This window comes from Taudactylus pleione, unplaced genomic scaffold (assembly GCF_031769625.1).
Source record: "Taudactylus pleione unplaced genomic scaffold, aTauple2 ptg000016l, whole genome shotgun sequence".
NCBI lineage: Eukaryota > Metazoa > Chordata > Amphibia > Anura > Myobatrachidae > Taudactylus > Taudactylus pleione.
In genome coordinates, this window is record NW_028284418.1 from 39890001 (window position 1) to 39908642 (window position 18642).

Consider the following 18642-nt stretch of genomic DNA (forward strand, 5'->3'; position numbering starts at 1 on the left):
TAAACTATTTAACGATAACGACGTCGTTATAGTTAAATCGTTAAAAAAATCGCTGTGTACGCACCTTTTATACTTTCTTTTCGGTAGTGTTTAATCTTTAGCAGGTTACACCCTTTTTCCTGGTGTACTTTAGAACTGCCATTGACTTACTAGCTGTCCTTAATCAGAAGCCCAAAGTGATTGAGGCATCGCTCTGGGGATCTATTATGAAGTCTTCTTTTTTTTTTTTTCCCCTATATGTAGAAGACTCTTTGGTGTACATGGCCCTATTGACTTTGATAGGCGATGGGTGCAGTAGACACTTTGGTTTAAATATTTACTCCTCATAGTAGTGATTGCCCACAGTTAGAATCTCTCATTCCTCTGGTCACTGTTGCAGTCTATATATCTGGGTTCAGCAGACACATTGAGCTTAATCACCCTTATTTTTAATGTTAAAACTAAGATCAACGCCTGGGCAATCATTAATCTTAAAATGAAGCCTGCCCAAAAGATTATCACCTTCACTCATGCTCAGTGTTAGTGCCTCCTTGCTATTTCAAAGCCCTCTTCAAATTACTTGCCACCTTCCTCGCCGACAGAGCTCTGCACCCAGCTTTGGTAAAAACATGTTGCAAATCTGAAAGCATCATGGTCTGTACTGAGATGTCATAGTTACCACTGCAGTTGGTTTGTCCTGGTGGCTTTCATTTTGACTTAAAAGGCAGCCTCTGTTTCCGCTGCTGCAATGATGGATTTCCATGAGCACTTTGTAAGTTGTGTTGTTATGAGATACCATGACACAAATGCTGCTCTGCTATGCAGAGGAGCGGTGTATGCAGAGCGAGAATAGATGCTGTGCACACTGCATCTATTCACAGTACGGAGGGAAGCCGGGGGGCAGCCTAGCATCTCGGAGATGTTGGGCAAGCCTCTTAGTAGTGATGAAAAGGGGTGTGTTGATGGGCCGCGCCCCTATACATGCAAGCCACATCCTCGCGGCTGCTGAGCAGCAAGCCACAGCAGCCTCCTATAGCTGTGGGGGGGAGCGATCACACTGATCGCGCCCCCCCTGGCTTTGCGCCGGGCTGAGGGACTCACAGCGCCCCCCTCCCCAGCGCGCAGCGATGCTGCAAAGGTGTTTATCTTTATTTCAAGGGGGCATGGCCACAGCTCCCGCTGTTAGGCCAAGCCCCTACACCTGGCTCGGCAGGGCTATCAACGCCCCTGGGCCCTTAGACCACTGTGGTAAATGCTGTTTAAGCTGGACGGAGCTCTGAACATACATGTGTAAGGAATACAAAATCTGTATTGACCATAGAAAGTCCATGAATCAAATAAACCTCCAGCTGGCAGGTTGTTGGGTTGTTTTTTTCCCCTTCTGTCTCTGATAACAAACCTAGACTTTGATATGTCAACCTGATGAACATACAAAGTCACAAGACTTGAATGAACTCTGCTGTTGGGATCTCTCTGTACAATAAAGCCAATGTAATCCACTGCTGCAGACTTGTATTTAATAGTTCAGGGTGTTCAGTCTGTTTCTTCCACTTTAGAGACTCGTGAAATTTTGTCCCTCATGTCTTAGTTATACAGAATTGCAAAGTACGTTATAATAAATTTATTTAGTGATCTTATTCTGCAATTCTTCTTACTGGCATGAATTTCAGATGGGAAAGGAAAAAAAAAATTGAATCATTAATGTTGTCGTAATGGCTGTTTTAGTTTTTCTCCTGAATTAACACTACATACTCCTCTGTAAACTTAACGGGAGCTTCTTGCCACATGCTTGCTGACTCTCCCCGAATGTCCAGACTTCTTATTTATGGAAAGTTCTCCCTGGCTCCCAGGAGAATGGGGAACCTTCCCGGATCCTGACAACTTCCTTAGTGTAGTGGGTGGGGCTTGAAGACGAAATTCACTTCTAAATTTGTCATTGTGACTCTGCAGTGCACTGCTGCAATTTGCGTCATGGGGAAGGGCATGATTACATGACTATTAAATCATCATTACATGGGCCTTTAGTGCTACATCTGGGAGGCGTGTCATAAAATTGACATGCATCCAAATGTAAACGAGCCCCAAAGCAGTTAGTAAGATCTACTTGTTGAAGTTACTGTTATTTTTCAGGGCTTGCTCATGTATTGTGTTTTATAAGTGCTTCCATACAAGAGAAACCTTATATGAAAATGTATGCAGCCATAGGCATCATTGGGGGAGATTTATTATAGCGGCACTTATCGTGCTACTGTTAATCTTCCTGCTTCGCCTCTTTACCGAGGTGCAGTCGGATGCACTAACAATGAGATGTATTAACAACATCTCATTGGCCAGAGTGGGGAAGTTAAATCTCCCCCCTCTGGCGATTCCCTGCTAGAGCACACAGCACGTCAGCCTAGTGCTGATGTGCTGTGTCCCACTCCCCTTGAATGCTCAGTGGAGCTGGCGGGAACTCGCAAGTATTGCGAGATCCCGCATGCAGCCCTGGAGCTAGCAGCCACCGCAGCAGGATTAGCACTGTCCCTGCTGTGGGGCTAGGGAATCTCCAAGCTGCAGCTGTCTACCGATATATGCAGCTGGCGGAACGGTCAGGCGAACTGCTCGTTCATACATTGCCCTGCCTATCGGCGCTGCTTTCTTGTAGATAGCAGCGCCGATAATGACAGAGGTGCATAGCGCCCCTGTCATTTTCTGCCCAGCCCCCCAATCATACATGGGGGAGAAGCTATATCGGCGCACATAGCGTGCGCTGAAGCCGCTTCGACTGTTAATACATCTGCCCCATTGTGCCTTTATAACCAGCTAACTTATAACTTTCCATATCCTCCCTCTTTAGTTTGTGACACATGTGAATTACACAGGTTCTGTGGCTGATTGAAACCAGGTGAAATGGAGACTTGAATTCAGCTAGCCAGAGACTGTGTAATTCATGTATCCAGAGTTAAAGGGATGACATGGCAAGCCTACTTCTAACCAATGCAGGAAAATGGCACTGATGATCACATCTGTATGTGTAAACATGCATACATACAATTATTTTTTTTTTATTTTTTATCTGTATAACCGCTACATAATGAGTATAAGGTGCAATCAGGGAGATTATTAGGGAGACTCCCTAAAATAGTAGCAATCGGGGAGAGTTGGCATTGCTGTTTGCAAAATAAATATTTGCCTGCAGAATTTAGCTTTGATTTTTCCCAGTCCTATCTTAACCGCACTATACCACACAGGATAATGGCTTAACAGGTTGCTTGTATCACCTCTATTTGTATCTCTAGCAAACAGTAATTTCACTGCAAACTAGCTCAACTGTAGCAGATAAGTTTCCTTTTTGCTGCTAATACAATACATTCTAGCAGCAAACACCGAGGCGCCATAGTAGTAAAGTGAAATCTTTCACACCATACAGCACTGTCAGTCCATAATAGTAAGTTCCCTGCCTGCCTCACTGCGTATGGTCATTACTATTACTGGCAAGAAGGGCAACTTTAGCAGTCTCGGAAAGCATATGGTCTCTAGCCTATGTTGCTGCTAGTAAACAAAGGTAAGCAGGAAAGTGCTGTATGCTTGGGTCTCTACAGTAATGTTGCCAATTGCCCTCACCACTAGCTGTTCTGTTTTTACAAATTGTATCTTTCTGGAGCACTAGCTCAGTTAATTGGGTAATGGAGCATACACACGGTCAGATTTGTCAGACTTGTCAGATTTGTCAGATGAACGATTGAACGATTTCAACGATTGAACGATTTTTGACTGCATTAAAATGAATGGAATCGTCCAAGTCTGACTGCAAACACATCAGATGTCAGATATCGTTATCTGACAAACGGGAACGCGCATCGTTGATCGTCCATCGTTCAGGCATGTCAGATATGTCAGATTTTCCTTCAGATATGAACGACTGAACGATTTTTAAATCGTTATCGTTCATATCTGAAGGAAAAATCTGACTGTGTGTATGCACCATTACTTCTCAAAATAAGTACAGGTTGAATCTCCCATATCCAAATATTCCGTAATACGGAATTTTATATTTAGCATGACTCAGGTAGTGAAACCTCTGCTTTTTGATGGTCCAACTTTGAGCCACAAAATTATTGAAAATATTGTATAAAATTACCTGCAGGCTGTGTGTATATAAAACATAAATGCTTTCTGTGTTTAGCTTTGGGTCCCATTCCCAAGATATCTCATTATGATATGCAAAGATTCCAAAATACCCCTGGTGCCAAGCGTTTTGGATATGGGAGACTCAACCTATAATGTGAAAAGGTTTCCCTTTAAAAAATATTTATTTTCAAATTGTTTAAAGAAAAAAAAAAATAGATATAGATGTGTTAGATTTGCTCCACATAATCTTTTACACAGCTCAATACAACACTGTAAATGTGTGGGAATATGCTACAGTACGCTGCTATTAGATTTATGCTGCCCATCCATTACACAATGCGGGGATGACTGCACGATTACAACGCCGTCGTCTCCCGCTGGATGAAGTGCATACACTGACCGTTCAGTGTATGTAGATCAATCATCCCTGAACATGCCAATCTGATGGCGGTCGTCAGGTTGACCGTCATGTTCGGGCGATTGATGTTAAAAACAATCAGCGGGCGCGCGTATCGCTGGTCATTTTTAACTTTACTGCCTGATTTGCGGGTGATTAAACCTAGCGATGGAGCGATAACTATCGCTCCATCGCTAGGATTAATCGCCTAGTGTATGGGCAGCATTAGAGTTCCCTTAAGAAATGCTACAAAGCGTTTTCAACACTACACCTTAAAGTGCAAATACCTCTAATGACCTGAATAAATATAATCCACATCCGAGTTTGAGCTGAATCAAATATAATTGACTTCATGCTTTTTCCTACTCCAGCAGCTTTCAATTTTAAATCCCATTTTTCAAGGCTGTTTTCTTCCAGGTAGTGACAGTGCAGGTGAACACATCTCTGAAATCCTGAGTACCCATCATTGCAATGCACTATAAACACATTAGGCTAAACCCTTCTGCTGCTGTGTGTAAAACGTTAAGATTTCCCAAATTAAGGGATTTGTTTACCTCTAGCTGTTTTTCCATTTTGGGTGATTGTGAAATCTTGCATTTTATTTAGAAATAATAAATCAGTAAGTTGGTAACCGAACCCACTATCTAAATTAAGGTCAGTTTTTTGGCGTATTTTAACTGCAGTCCAGGTATTTAGCTACAATTGTGCATGACTGTGCAAAAGAAACCAACCAGTAAGGTCTGTCAAAGTGAATTTAAGCCAGTCTCTGATACCTGCCAATGGTAATGTCATATTTGCGAGTTGTACTTCTGTCAGAAAGTTACGCTTCTAGCGCTAAAGGGCACAGTGCAATGTAAAACAAAATCACATGTATATGAGCGGATGCACTCTTGCCTTGTTTCAATTCAAGAACATTGTGATTTGATTTATCTGTGCTCAGACACTGGGAAATCACAAGGTGTTTTGCCATTAAAACCCGTGATTAGACTTCTGCTGTATAGCCAGTCTGTGGGTTTTCTCCCTAGAAGAATTTCAAACCACACCCCATTACTGTACATTGTAAACCTTATTTTTACCCAGTTAGGTGTAGAATTATTCCCTTCTGGCCTAAAATCCTTTTTTGAAAACTTTTTGCAGCTTTCTGTGGAAGGGGTTGTCAGTCTGCAAATCATATTTACCAACTGTCCCAGAATGTCCTGGAGAGTTCCAAATTTTTATGCTGCTCTACTGGACTCCCCAGGAGAGCGGGCCAGCCTCTCGCATGCCACCCACTTCTCAAGTGAAGCGGGTGTTCAGTGACCTTGTTAACTGAATCCTGGCACCACTGTACAATTGCCCAAAAAAAAAAAGTTGTAGACCCATGGGGGACATGATAAATATGTATGGGGAATTCTTTGTGCATACTTTTTTTAAAGTAGTGCATTTTCGTGCTGTACAGTTCATATCCACAAATTGCTGTATGGAACCGATTTTACTATCTACATTGAGGGGTCAATTCAATTAGCTGTGACTTGGATTCTGCAAGTTGTACTCATGGCGAACTCGCACCTCAAAATTCAGTTGCATTTCAATTGCGAACACTCATTGCTCTTTCAGAGGAAATTCATGGTTATTTGTGTGCATCCCCCTGGGCAGGTGAAAAGGAAGGGAAAATCTTTATATTAAGGTAAAAATGCCAGGACATGGGGCCTAATTCAGAGTTTGGAATAGAGTAAGATCGAGCAAGTAAATGTGCATCTTGGTAAAACCATATTGCACTGCAGACAGGGCCAGATTAAGGTCTGTGGGGGCCCCTATCAAATGCGGACGAACTGGGGGTATTCGCAATGGGGACCTCATGCAGAGCCCACAGTAGTGGTGCCCTTTAGTCATGCCCCCTGTGGTAATGCCCCCTGTATAATACCCCCCGAGTATTACCCCTGTATAAATTCCCCAGTAGTAATGCCCCCCCGAGTATTGCGCCCAGTAGTAAAGCCGCTTGCAGTAAAGAAAAAATAACGAATATTTACCTTGAGCCCCTCGTCCGCTGCCTTCCAGTGCGCTCGGCTGCTCCTCTGCACTATGGGAGAGATGTCATGACGTCTCTCCCATAGTGCACTGCATAGCCGGAAGCCGGAGCTCATGAGTGAGCTCCAGCCTCCAGCTCCGACTGCCGCTGCTGCCGCCCGGCAAATAGAGCCCCTTAGCGGCGCCGGGCTGAGGGCCAGAGGAGGCGGAACTGGTTCAGTCTCCTCTGGCCCTCTTTAATCCCCGGTGGATGTGGGTGCCCAGGGATAACCGCTCCTGTCGCACCCTCCCCCGTTAATCCGGCCCTGACTGCAGATGTAAAATGTGCCGAGATTTAGATTTTCAGGCTGTGTCTAAACTGAAATCTAAGTTGCATTGTAAAATAAAGCTGTCCAGCATTTGTGGGTTGCATGCAAAAGCAGCCAGTATCTAATCCACATGCAAAAAAAGTATGTATTTGCACCCCCTTGCATTGCAACATGGTTTGTCCAACTGCACAGTTACTTGTTGTATCTTATTCTATTCCCAAAGCTTAATCAGGCCCATAGTGCAGAACCTCTGGTACCTCTCCTAATGATTAATCACACACAGGGCCGTAACTATGATAGTGGGATCAGTGCCGTGGCACAGGGCACCGCCAGGTAGGGGGTGCTGTTTGGGCCTGTCAAATGTCTTGTTTATTATCATTCTCACTTGTTACTGCCTCTTCTTTTATCCCCAGCATCTCCTGGCTGCCCCAAGAGTACCCCTATCTCTTTCCTGGCCCTTCCCCATGAGGCCGTGGGTCTTTTTCAGGTGCACTATCTTATGTCCTTATTTAAAAAATTGGGGGAGGCACCAATGCTCTCTGACACAGGGCATCAGAAACTCTAGTTACGGCTCTGATCACACACTTAGATGGTTTTAAATGGCACAATTTAGCCAATAAAGACATGTCGGTTTTCAGGGAAATTTCTCTAAAAAGCTCAATAATTGGTTAAATGATGTGGGACAGGTATGTGGAGGATGTGGGGCAGACCTGTGGAAGATGTGGGGCAGGTTTATAGAGGTTGTATTGATTGGAGAGTTTTTGAACTTACAGATGGGAGCTAAAAGTGTTTGTTCCGACTCTTTAAAATTAAGTCAAGTGGTTTTGCAGTGTTTTTATGCAAGCTTGTAATGACTCCAGGCCAGACTTATGGCCTCTAACCGCCTTCTATATGGCCCTGCTATCTCAGTTTTCACTTTTTTGGGGTCCAGGATGGTTTCCCCACTTTTCCTGCTCTTTCAGTTCGCTCTATGTACAACATTTGTGCAACCTTCCCACAAGTAGCATGCATTCTCATTTCTAATTGGATAGCGCATTTCTCAGGTGCGCCCATTAGTGCGAAGTGTGCAAGTTTCATGAAACAAATTTGCAAACTTTAACCTAATTGAATTGACCTATAAGTGTATGTATGCCGGTTAGGCCCATCTCTTAAGTGATTTGCAGATCTCTGGACTTTTTAATACTTTGTATTGGTCGATAGTTTTACCTTTTATTGAGCTGGCTGGATTTAGTTAGTTCTTTATCATATAAGAGCTGTTTTTTTTACATATACTTTTTATCAGATAAGTTTTGGTCGGGTATGTGTTAGAGAGACATATATTATACTATGGCCCTTATTTTGCAGCTACAGCTCTAGCTCTTCTTGCTTTGCCTCTTATTGAGGCGAAGCAGGAAGCAATAACCCCAAGATGTGTATCTGGTTTAATATATTTTGGAGCTTGATACCAGTGTCAAATTGCACTAGTGATGTTTTGAATTAAAAAAACTCCAATTTAAGGTGATATTTTGTGGTGCCAGTCACCTAATGGTAGTGAGAATGGGATGTTGACATTTTGACTGACAGTGCTAATTTCGACCATTTAACTACATCACATGAGAATTGTGTAGTCTAACGAGATATCTTGGTAGTCTTGCTTTGTCAGACTACTGTTCATTCCAGGGCTGGCTTCTACACATCACTGCTTTATTGCTGTACAGTAAAGCTGGAGGAAGCATGCCACAGAGACTGCATAGTGCATTGGATAAAATGCTCGCACTCCTGGTGGTACTTTGAGTCTTCTTCCCCTCCTTTTTTTTTTTTTTTTTTTTTTTTTTTGTGTGTGTTTGTGTACCCAACGAGATGCTGGGTACACATAAAAAAAAAAGTGAGGATTAGGAATGAGAAGACTCCCAAGCCTAGAGCGTATCTTGTAGAACACCAAAGAGAACAAAATCTATCCTATTTCAAGGGGCATTTACGTTGTGTACATCCAGGGATATTTAGCATGTGGCCCTTCAGCTGCTGTGGAAATACACTTGCCAGCATGACCTGCCATTTGAGGACATGCTAAAACTGTAGCAGGGCATGCTGGAATGTGTTGATCCACAGCGCTGGAGTGCTCATGTTGAATACCCCTGATGTACTGTACATGAACCTCTCATGGGAGACAGTAGTATTAACGAAACCAATCCAGGAGGAAAGATGGCCTGTGCGGCCATCCAGGTTCTAGCAATACACACTTTAACCAGTAAGGAGAACTGAAACATAGGTTTGTAGGTAATGAGTCATTGCATCCGTAAGACCTGAGCCAAAAATACAAAGCCTTGGAGAAGACTGACAGCTGTATCCCAGAATCAGCTATACAACCCAGTACATGAGTCCTCCAGAAGGCAGAAACCGTAGTGCAAGACCAAACTAAGTTCCAGAAGACTGCATCTGACTCCCCACTTTTAGGACAGGAGGTGGAAGCCAGCCATCCAAGTTTCCCCAAAGCTTTAAAATTATTTTTAAATTGTGATGAGGCACCTGTTTTCTTCCATTTAGCCGTAAGGTAATATAATCTTAAGAGCAAATATATTCAAGTATACTCCTCCCAACATAATTTATGGTTTGTCCCTTCAATCTGAGCCCATGATGGAATCGGGATGAATCGATGTACAGCTCCAACTGGCCCTATCTTGTTTACGCTTGTTTCTTCCAATAGTACAATGCTCCAAGCTGCTCACTGTCAAAGTTCAGGCATAAATTACTAGATTGGAACCCTCAAATCTGGGTCTTGAAGTGCTAAGATGAAGGGAACAACAGAAAGGCTAACATAGAGCTCTGCTAATTTACCATGGACCCTGAGGGAGAAAGACCTTCACAATCATAAAGGAAAGGAGAATGGGTGATATGTTTTTCGAAATGTTCAATCCAGAAGCAAAATTGTCATGTAAAGCTGGGTACACACTGATTGTAACGATCTATCGTATGGATCGTGCAGTGTGTACGCTCAACTGTGTGTGCACGACAGTCCATCACCTCATCCCATCTGTTGTGCAGCACAACAGATGGGACAATACAATGAACGACGCTGGGGCTGCTACATGCAGCATGGAACTTTACATTGTGCCATCGTACAGAACATGCAGTGTTCACGGTGCCCGCGATGTATCATTGCATCACACCGTTGGCTGGGTCACATCATATAGTGTGTACCCAGCTTTAAATTCATATTGGTTCATTTCTGAAATCCTAAACATTGGTGGTGTTTTTTTAAAAGGTGTGTGTGTGTGTGTGTGTGTTGGGTTTTTATAGTGCTAAACCTTTTAGATAGAGAGTGCCTATAACTAATGCAGGTATAGAAGAGAAGAAACAAACATAATAACTCTGGGATGATGGTACATTTGAGTGCACATTGAGAAAAACAATGTATGTTGTCGTCATCCATAGAATTACTGTTTACAGAAAAGTAAATCGTTTGCAAAGTTTTTCAATAGATTACTCTATAAATGTTGTTGGCCTTTGTAGCATGCTGTATTGTGCGCTTTAAAAAATTATTGATTTATTTATTGGGTTTATTCCACTAAAATGAATTGTAGCAAAACACTTCACTGTGTTTGTTTGTTTTTTTTCCATTTTAATATTGGTGGAAAACACAGAAAAGCTAATTTTGATTTTTATTTTTTTTTTTTCTTCATTTCTTTACAGGGCATATTCAATATGGTTGTAGAAGTCCCACGATGGACCAATGCAAAGATGGAGGTTAGTTTTAAATAGAATGTAATTGTTAGTGTGTTTTTTGTTTTTTGTTTTTTCCTTTTGGAAAAATTGCCGGCACTCTCCTAAATGTACTATATTTTATACAAGCTGCCATACTCCGAACAAGTCTTCAGTGAATCTCAGAAAACAGATTGATTACACATCTGATTTCTTCCTTTTTCCTGAAATCGTTAAAAAGATGAGAAAAAATTATAGCACAAATAAGGTGCTGAGTTCTGTCAGAAAAAAAGCACTGATTGTGTTTGTGTGGAAAAATAAATTGTTCTCCAAATAATTCTCCTTCTAATCACCGTAGCCCAGGGGAAGCCATAAGCTGTCATTTACGGCCTAAAAACAATGGTAACCAATCACTGTCTTCTGTTTTACATTTTACGTTTTTGCTGAGAAATTATGTTTTAACTATTCCCTCATAGCTGCTCTCCATTTACTTGCTCAGAGTAGGCAGTGTAGAGATGTGTCCTCATACTCTCTCGGTTAGTTCCGTAACTGGGCTCAATGCAGCCCTGTGCCGGCCAAGCCCCCTATCCTTGTGACGTCATTGCATCTTGCCTGGGTGGTCCGCTAAGCAGACCATTGCCCACAGAGTCCTAAGGACGTTCCAGGCAGCTCCACAGGCTGCAGGGTAAAAAAAAACTCTGGACGTCTCTGCAATAGCACTAGTGGCTGCAGGGTGGCATGCCAGACACTCTTCAAGCCACGTGCAAGCTCCTATGCTCTATGCTGTGGCACCATTCGCGCACTCCTAGTTATGGCCTTACTATTGCTACAGTTGCGCCAAAAAGCCTATTGCGCCGTGCCAGCTCCCGTGCAACTCAACTTGTGCAGAGCTTTTTTTTTTTTTTTTTTTGGGGGGTGGTTACCCGAAAAGGTGTATTAGTCACATAATGCAACAAGTTGCTTCATGAGACTAAACTGATTAATTTGAAATGCAAAACTTGTATATCTGCATCAAAGTGCTACGATGCAGTGGCCATGGCTTTTTTTTCATTCATTGTGCTTCATATACAGACAGTTTATAGAAGTGTCTCTTATCAAATCAGTGCAGTCTTGTGCCCTGATCATATAGTTTGTGTGCACTAAGATTGTGGCATTGACTCACTGTTTATTAGTCACCTTCCTTCACTCGCATAAGCAAAGACCCTGATGAGTAGAACTTTGGAAAAATGAGTGAGAATAATTCACTTTCTTCTTCTGGGTCCATAGGGTCCACAGATAATACCTGTGGGGGGGGTATGTGGTTGGAGTGATCCAGGCACCAAACAGTTTACAAGCCTTAGCTCCCAGGATGCACTGGATCCTCCTCCATATATACCCCACCCCTGGCTACAGGCAGTTATTGTTTGGTGCCAGAACGCACCTTACTGACAGTGGGACTGTTTGTTTTTTTTTTTAGCAGAGGCGCGTGCTGAGTGAGGGGAGAACCGAAGCAGCTAAGCGTCAGGATAGACACCCGTGTCGCGGCTCCATCTTACCCTGCTGGAGCCGCAACACCAGTGACCTGATTGGTGATTTCAGTGGGCCTACCCAGCCCAGGACTGCAACTGGAAACATCGGCGATGACCGGTAAAGGTTCCCCACAGCCGCTGACGCGGAGAACCATGTGGCAGTCTGTGTCTCCGGCGGTGGAGACTTGCCGGAGGACGCTATTGTGAGGAGCCATGTGCAAACTGTCTCCAACACTAAACCACCGGGACATGAGGGATCCTGACAGCCAGGGACTTGATGGCGACGGCCATGTCATTGTGCCAGCTGGATCCATACAGCAAAGGGGAGGTATGCTTTCCCCTGGCGGCCCCTCCCCCGACCCAGATGCTGGATTAGATTCCTGTGTTCCTGGTTGCTCCTCCCAACCTCCCTTTTAGGAGTCGGCCAGAGAACCACTCTCGGGTGCTCTCTGTGGTTGTGTGCTCAGGAGGTTGGGTCAGTCTCCCTGTATGCCCCTCCTGCGGTGACCAGGTCATACAGAGCTCCATATCCTACCTGGGCTATTGGTAGTGGAATAAGAGCTTTGTGAGTATGTATGTATGTATGTATGTATGTATGATTTATAATGTGTGTAATTTCAATTGTATATCTATGTGCATTGCATGTGACTTAAAAAAAGGCAGCATAACACAGCAGATTTCATTATTTCTGAATAACTCAGTCATAACCTATGACTGCTGTTTCTCCTCATTAACCCTACAGGCGTGTGGGAATATTGCGTGTGAAAAAAATTCACATTTATACGAAGACTTTGTATAACTATAAAGATAATGTCCAAAAAAGCTGAAAGACAGGTGGCTGAAGCCCCTGTGCTGGTGTCATGTATGGCCTGTAAACCTGTGTTACTCCAACAGGACTTCATACAAGATGGATTATGTGGTCACTGTTTTAAGGAGTCGCTACAACAGTCAAACTTACCAGCTGCTGGACAGGAACCTCCTTGGGTTGCCTTTTCCCAGATCATGGCGCAGGTTGCAGACAGGTTGGCGGCTACTACGTCTGCCCCGATGATGGGGTACCCTCAGCAACTGCAACCTACTATGTTTATGCCCCCTATGCATCCGTCCTGGATGGACATGTATGCTCACTCTGCTCAGAATGTGGCTTCGTCCTTGGCAGCTTTCGAGCAACCGCGGCAAGCAGCTAGGCCCATACAGCCAAATACCAGAAGACTGTCGGCGCCTCACGCCATCCAGTCCTCAGACTCTGGTACATCTTCTGACGAGTATGGGGATACACGAGTCTCTCTCAGGAGAGGAAGACCAGTTTCCAACAGCAGATGTCCCCTCTCTGATTAGGGCGGTCAAATCTGTGCTAAACATAAATGATGAGGAGCCGGTACAAAGAAAGCCTCCTGCTTCTGTAGTTTCAGTTTCCTTTCAACGAAGGATTGCCCCATTGCCTGTTGTTAGAATATATTTTCAGGGTGTTCTGAGGCTTCAGCCTCCCTTTTGTCCCCCCCGGTAGCCCTGTGGGATTTGACTTTTGTTCTCTGGGCTTTGCAAGCTCCTCCATTCGAACCCCTGAAATCAGTAGACCTAAAGTGGTTGACAGCAAAGACCAGTTTTTCTTCTGGCTATCGCCTCTGCCCGTAGGGTCTCTGATTTGGCAGACCTGTCTTTTCTGTCTCCCTTTTTTAATATTTCATCAGGGTAGAGCTGTTCTTTGTATTAGGGCGGGTTACCTTCCTAAGGTGATATCCCGGTTTCATATGAATGAAGAAATTGTGCTAAACATTAATGATGAGGAGCCACCACAAAGAAAGGCTCCAGTATTCAAATGCCAGAAAGCTGTGAAAGCTGAATTTCCCAAATCTGAGCACCTTTCGGAACTTATGGGGGAAGCATGGAGTTCACTGGACAGGAAATTCCATGTTACAAGAAAGGTTGAGGCCTTATACCCCTTTCCATTGGATGAGCGCACCAAATGGAAAGGTCCGCCAGCAGTAGATGCACATGTGGCACATCTGGTTAGGAGTGCCACATTGCCCATACCATCTGCATCCTCTTAAATGTTCCACAGATGGGAGACTTGAAACCTTTCTCAAGGCAATCTTCACTCTATCTGGATCAGTTACACGCCTGGCCATGCTACCTGGGTTTCCAAAGGCATGGATGAAAATACTGGAAGATACTCTGCCAGAAGCTTCCAAGGAACAGCTGACTGTTATCTCCTATGTTAAGGATGCAGTGTCCTATTTGGGAGAGGCAGCATTGGATGCTGGTATATTATCCTCTAAAGCATCAGCTGTCTCAGTTGTGGCTTGGAGAGCCCTGTAGTTAAGAGACTGGAAAGCAGATACATGGTCCAAGAAAGCCCTGGAATCCCTTCCGTTTACGGGAGGCATTTTGTTTGGCACAGAGTTAGACAAGATTGTGGCTATGGTGGCAGCCTCTAAGACGGCTGGTCTACCTTCAGCATCCATTATTAAACCTAAACAGTCGTCCTTTCGGCTGTAAGGAGAAGCAAAGGGTCCATATTCCTCTAGAGCAAGTTCTCACAGGAAACCAGAGCCTAAGAAATCCTGGCCAAACAGACATCTGCCTTCTAGGACTAAAGATAAACCTGCAGCCTGATGGGACGGGCCTCCCCTTTGGGGGTCCCAGGGGTAGGAGGCCAACTTCTGTAGTTTTCAGACACCTGTCATCGCACAACTACGGATGCCTGGGTTCAGGAGGTGGTCTCTCAGCGGTACGCCCTCACTTTCTGGAGAAGTCTCCCACAAAGGTCTTTTTTGCACAAATCCATCAGCTGATTCTGTGAAAGCCTTGGCCCTCCAGCAGGCTATACACTCCCTGCTGGTGTCAGGGGTAATAATCCCGGTTCCAGTGAATCAACTTGGAAGGGGATATTATTCCAACCTCTTCTTGATTCAAAAACCCAATGGGTCTAACAGGCCTATTCTATTCCTAAAGGGACTCAACACGTGTATCTGGGTACCCAGGTTTCATATGGAAACCCTGCAGTCGATTGTGTTGTTGGCAATGGAACCAGAGGATTACATGGTATCCTTGGATATTCAAGATTCTTATCTTCATGTACCAATTACACCGTCCCATCAACGCTTCCTGTGACTTGCAGTACTGCAGGAGCATTTCCAATTTCATGCACTGCCTTTTGGTTTATCAACGGCCCCTCGGGTGTTTACCAAAATCATGGCAGTAATGATGGCCTGCCTCAGGCACCAGGGAGTCAGGATCCTGCGACATCTGGACTATCTCCTGATATTGGCTCAGTCGTCACAAGAGTTGCAGCATCATCTCAGACTGACAGTGGCCTGTCTACACACACTGATAGATTATAAATTGGAAGAAGTAATCACTTCTTCCAGTACAGCAGATGGTGCATTTAGGGGCACACTTGGATTCTCTGACACAAAGGATATATCTGCCAGAAGACAAGATTGCGGCCCTTCAGCAGCGGATATGCAGGCTTCTTCACAGCCGATCAGTATCTGTTCATGCAGCAATGCAGGTTCTGGGATCCATGGTGTCGACCTTTGACATGATGAAGTATGCCCAGTTCCACTCCAGACCATTGCAGCGATTTAATCCTCACACTGAAACAGGGAGTACCACTCAAAGGCGCAGATGATCCGTCTCTCGATAGAAGTGCGACTGTCCCTGTCATGGTGGTTGCAGACGTACCGTCTCAACAAGGGTCGCCCATTCTGGATTCCAGATTGGGTACTCCCTCACGACCGATGCCAGCTTCCGTGGATGGGGCGCAGTGACGGGTCGACACACTTTTCAAGGAAAATGGTCAGTAAGGGGAAACCTTCTGTCCATAAATGTCCTGGAACTAAGAGCAGTATTCAGAGCGCTTGTTCAGGCTCAGGAGATACTAAAGGGCAGGCCTGTCCAGGTACAATCCGACAACGCCACTGCAGTAGCCTACCTCAACCATCAGGGAGGCACGCGGAGCTAGGCTGCCATGATGGAAGTGTCAAACATTTTGATCTAGGCAGAATGTCCCCTTCTGGCAGTATCGGCGGTGTTCAAAGCAGGAGTCCTCAATTGGGAAGCGGATTTTCTAAGTCTGCAGGATATACACGTAGGAGAGTGGGCTCTTCATCCAGTTATTTCGGAGCCTGGTGGACAGATGGGTTCTTCCAGAGGGATTCTGCAGCCGAGTTTGCAGACGCTCTGGCAGTGAAGTGGAACTTCAGACTGGCTTATCTGTTTCCTGCGTTTCCCTTCTTCCAAGGGTCATCAGGAAGGTCAAGCAGGAAGGCGGGACAGTAATACTGATAGCTCCTGCTTGGCCCAGACGCCGTTCAGGCTTCTACAGTTTCAGATTTGTTTCAGCGAAGGATTGCCCCATTGCCTGATGTTAGAATATATTTTCAGGGTGTTCTGAGGCTTCAGCCTCCCTTTGTAGCCCCGTGGGATTTGAATTTTGTTCTCGGGGCTTTGCAAGCTCCTCCATTCGAACCCCTGAAATCAGTAGACCTAAAGTGGTTGACAGCAAAGACCAGTTTTTCTCCTGGCTATCGCCTCTGCCTGTAGGGTCTCTGATTTGGCAGACCTGTCTTTTCGGTATCCTCATCAGGATAGAGCTGTTCTTTGTATTAGGGTGGGTTACCTTCCTAAGGTGGCATCCCGGTTTCATATGAATGAAGAAATTGTGGTTCCGGCTTTGCAAGCTTCAGGCCTTTCGGAAGAAGCATCACTGGATGTTGTCCGTGCACTACGCATCTATGTAGATCGCGCCAACTCCGTTAAAGTCAGATTCTTTATTTCTGTTGTATGGCTGTCATAAGCGATGCTGGCCAGCTAAAAAAACTATTTCTCAAGCGTACACATAAGCTAATCTTGTTGTTCCAAACACTGTAACAGCACATTCTATGAGATCTGTGGGACAATCGTAAGCGGTTCGTCGAGGTGCCTCTGAATAAATATGCAAGCCAGCCACGTGGTCTTCCGTCCACACATTTGTCAAATTTTATGCATTTGACACATTTGCCTCTCAGGATGCTTCCTTTGGGCGGAGGATTCTCCTTTCAACTGAAGCACAGGAGCATCCCCACCCTTAAAGGGAATTGCTTCGGGACATCCACAAGGTATTTTCTGTGGATCCTGAAGAAGAAATAAGAGCTGCTAGAACATACCTTTGTTAACTTTTACTTTGAGGTCCATAGGGTCCACATAGCACCCACCCTAACGCACCTGCGTTATTGGGTAATCCTTTTCTTTTGTATTTTCTAGGATTCCCTCTTCTCAGAGTATTTCTGGAGTACAAGGGTCCTTCCTTCTCATCTTGTTCCTTCTCCTGCTTGGGCTTGATGACAACAAACTGCCTGTAGCCAGGGGCGGGGTATATATGGAGGAGGACCCAGTGCATCCTGGGAGCTAAAACTTGTTAACTATTTGGTGCCTGAATCACTCCAACCACATACTGTACCCCAAGATATTTTTTATGGACCTCGAAGTAAAAGTTAACAAAGGTATGCTATACCATACTCTTATTTTCCCTCTCACCACTGTTTATCTGTCATAATAGACGCAGGGATGTCGCCGGCTTTAGCCAGACCAGGTGGCATACGGCCATCAGACGCACATGATTCTCTTCATACATGGCTGGATACCTAACATGTAGTTGAAAGAAGAAAGCAGTGTGTATATTATGGTGCACTCTTGGATCAATATTTAATTAATTCTCTGTCAACAAATAACTAAAATGGTCAATCTTTATTAAATTCTGCATTAAAAATGTGTTCCATGAAATGGCGTAATATTGATTAAAATTATAGATCGTGCATAGAAGAATGTGAAAAAGTAGTTGGTTTAAAAAAATTTCCCCTTTCGCTGCTGGTTATAGAAGTAGTATTTTCAATACCGATTGATATTATATGCAGTACGTGGGACTTAAGATGCTTACACGCTTGGCGATTTATTAGATTTTTTTTTTTACACAATTTGCCTGATTCCGACGAATCGTGACTACTAATCATGTAAAATATGCCCAAATAGTGAGTTTCCACTCACTATGCCGAAGCGCATACCCGCTGGTTGTACATCGCATCTTCAGATCTGCTGTGCTGTAGGGCAGATTTGCCAGTTTGGGACACTATGTGGTGCCGATCGTGAGCACTTTTTACTCACTGTTTCGCACGATCTATCGTATGTCGCGTAATTTGACTGACAGGAACCTGTACACGCCCAATCGCCATCTTATGCAGCATCGTGGCTTGAAGTAAGGATGTGATTTGAGAGCCTGCACCCCCAAGTCTGGACATTATTTGTTTGGTAAGTATATTGCTGCTGCATTGATGCACCACCAATGTGAGCCACCCACTGTCCTGCTATGAATGCATTATACACCCTGTCCCCCAATGTGAACCACCCACCTACCCACCAATGTGAACCACCCACTGTCCCCATATTAAAACACCATAACTATATTACAACACCATAACAAACATATTAAAATCCTGTTTAAAAAAAAACATTAAAATAACAAAACAAACATATATTAAAATCCTGTAAAAACCAACATATTAAAATACCATAACATGAACAAACTCTTAAAAATGTAGCTAAACATAAAAAAACCATTAAAAAAATCACACCTATTTACAATTATTGCTAAAACTGTATATGTACATATTTTTCT

The 18642-nt window shown here is 44.1% G+C and overlaps 1 protein-coding gene across 1 annotated transcript in view; it reads left to right on the top strand.

The window, feature by feature from the left end:
• The window catches only part of PPA1 (inorganic pyrophosphatase 1), a 94004-nt gene that overhangs the window by 41528 nt on the left and 33834 nt on the right, over positions 1-18642 (top strand). The window contains exon 3 of the mRNA XM_088475722.1: positions 10471-10524. Within this exon, the coding sequence (XP_088331848.1) occupies positions 10471-10524 (54 nt within the window). The remainder of the gene's footprint in view (positions 1-10470; positions 10525-18642) is intronic.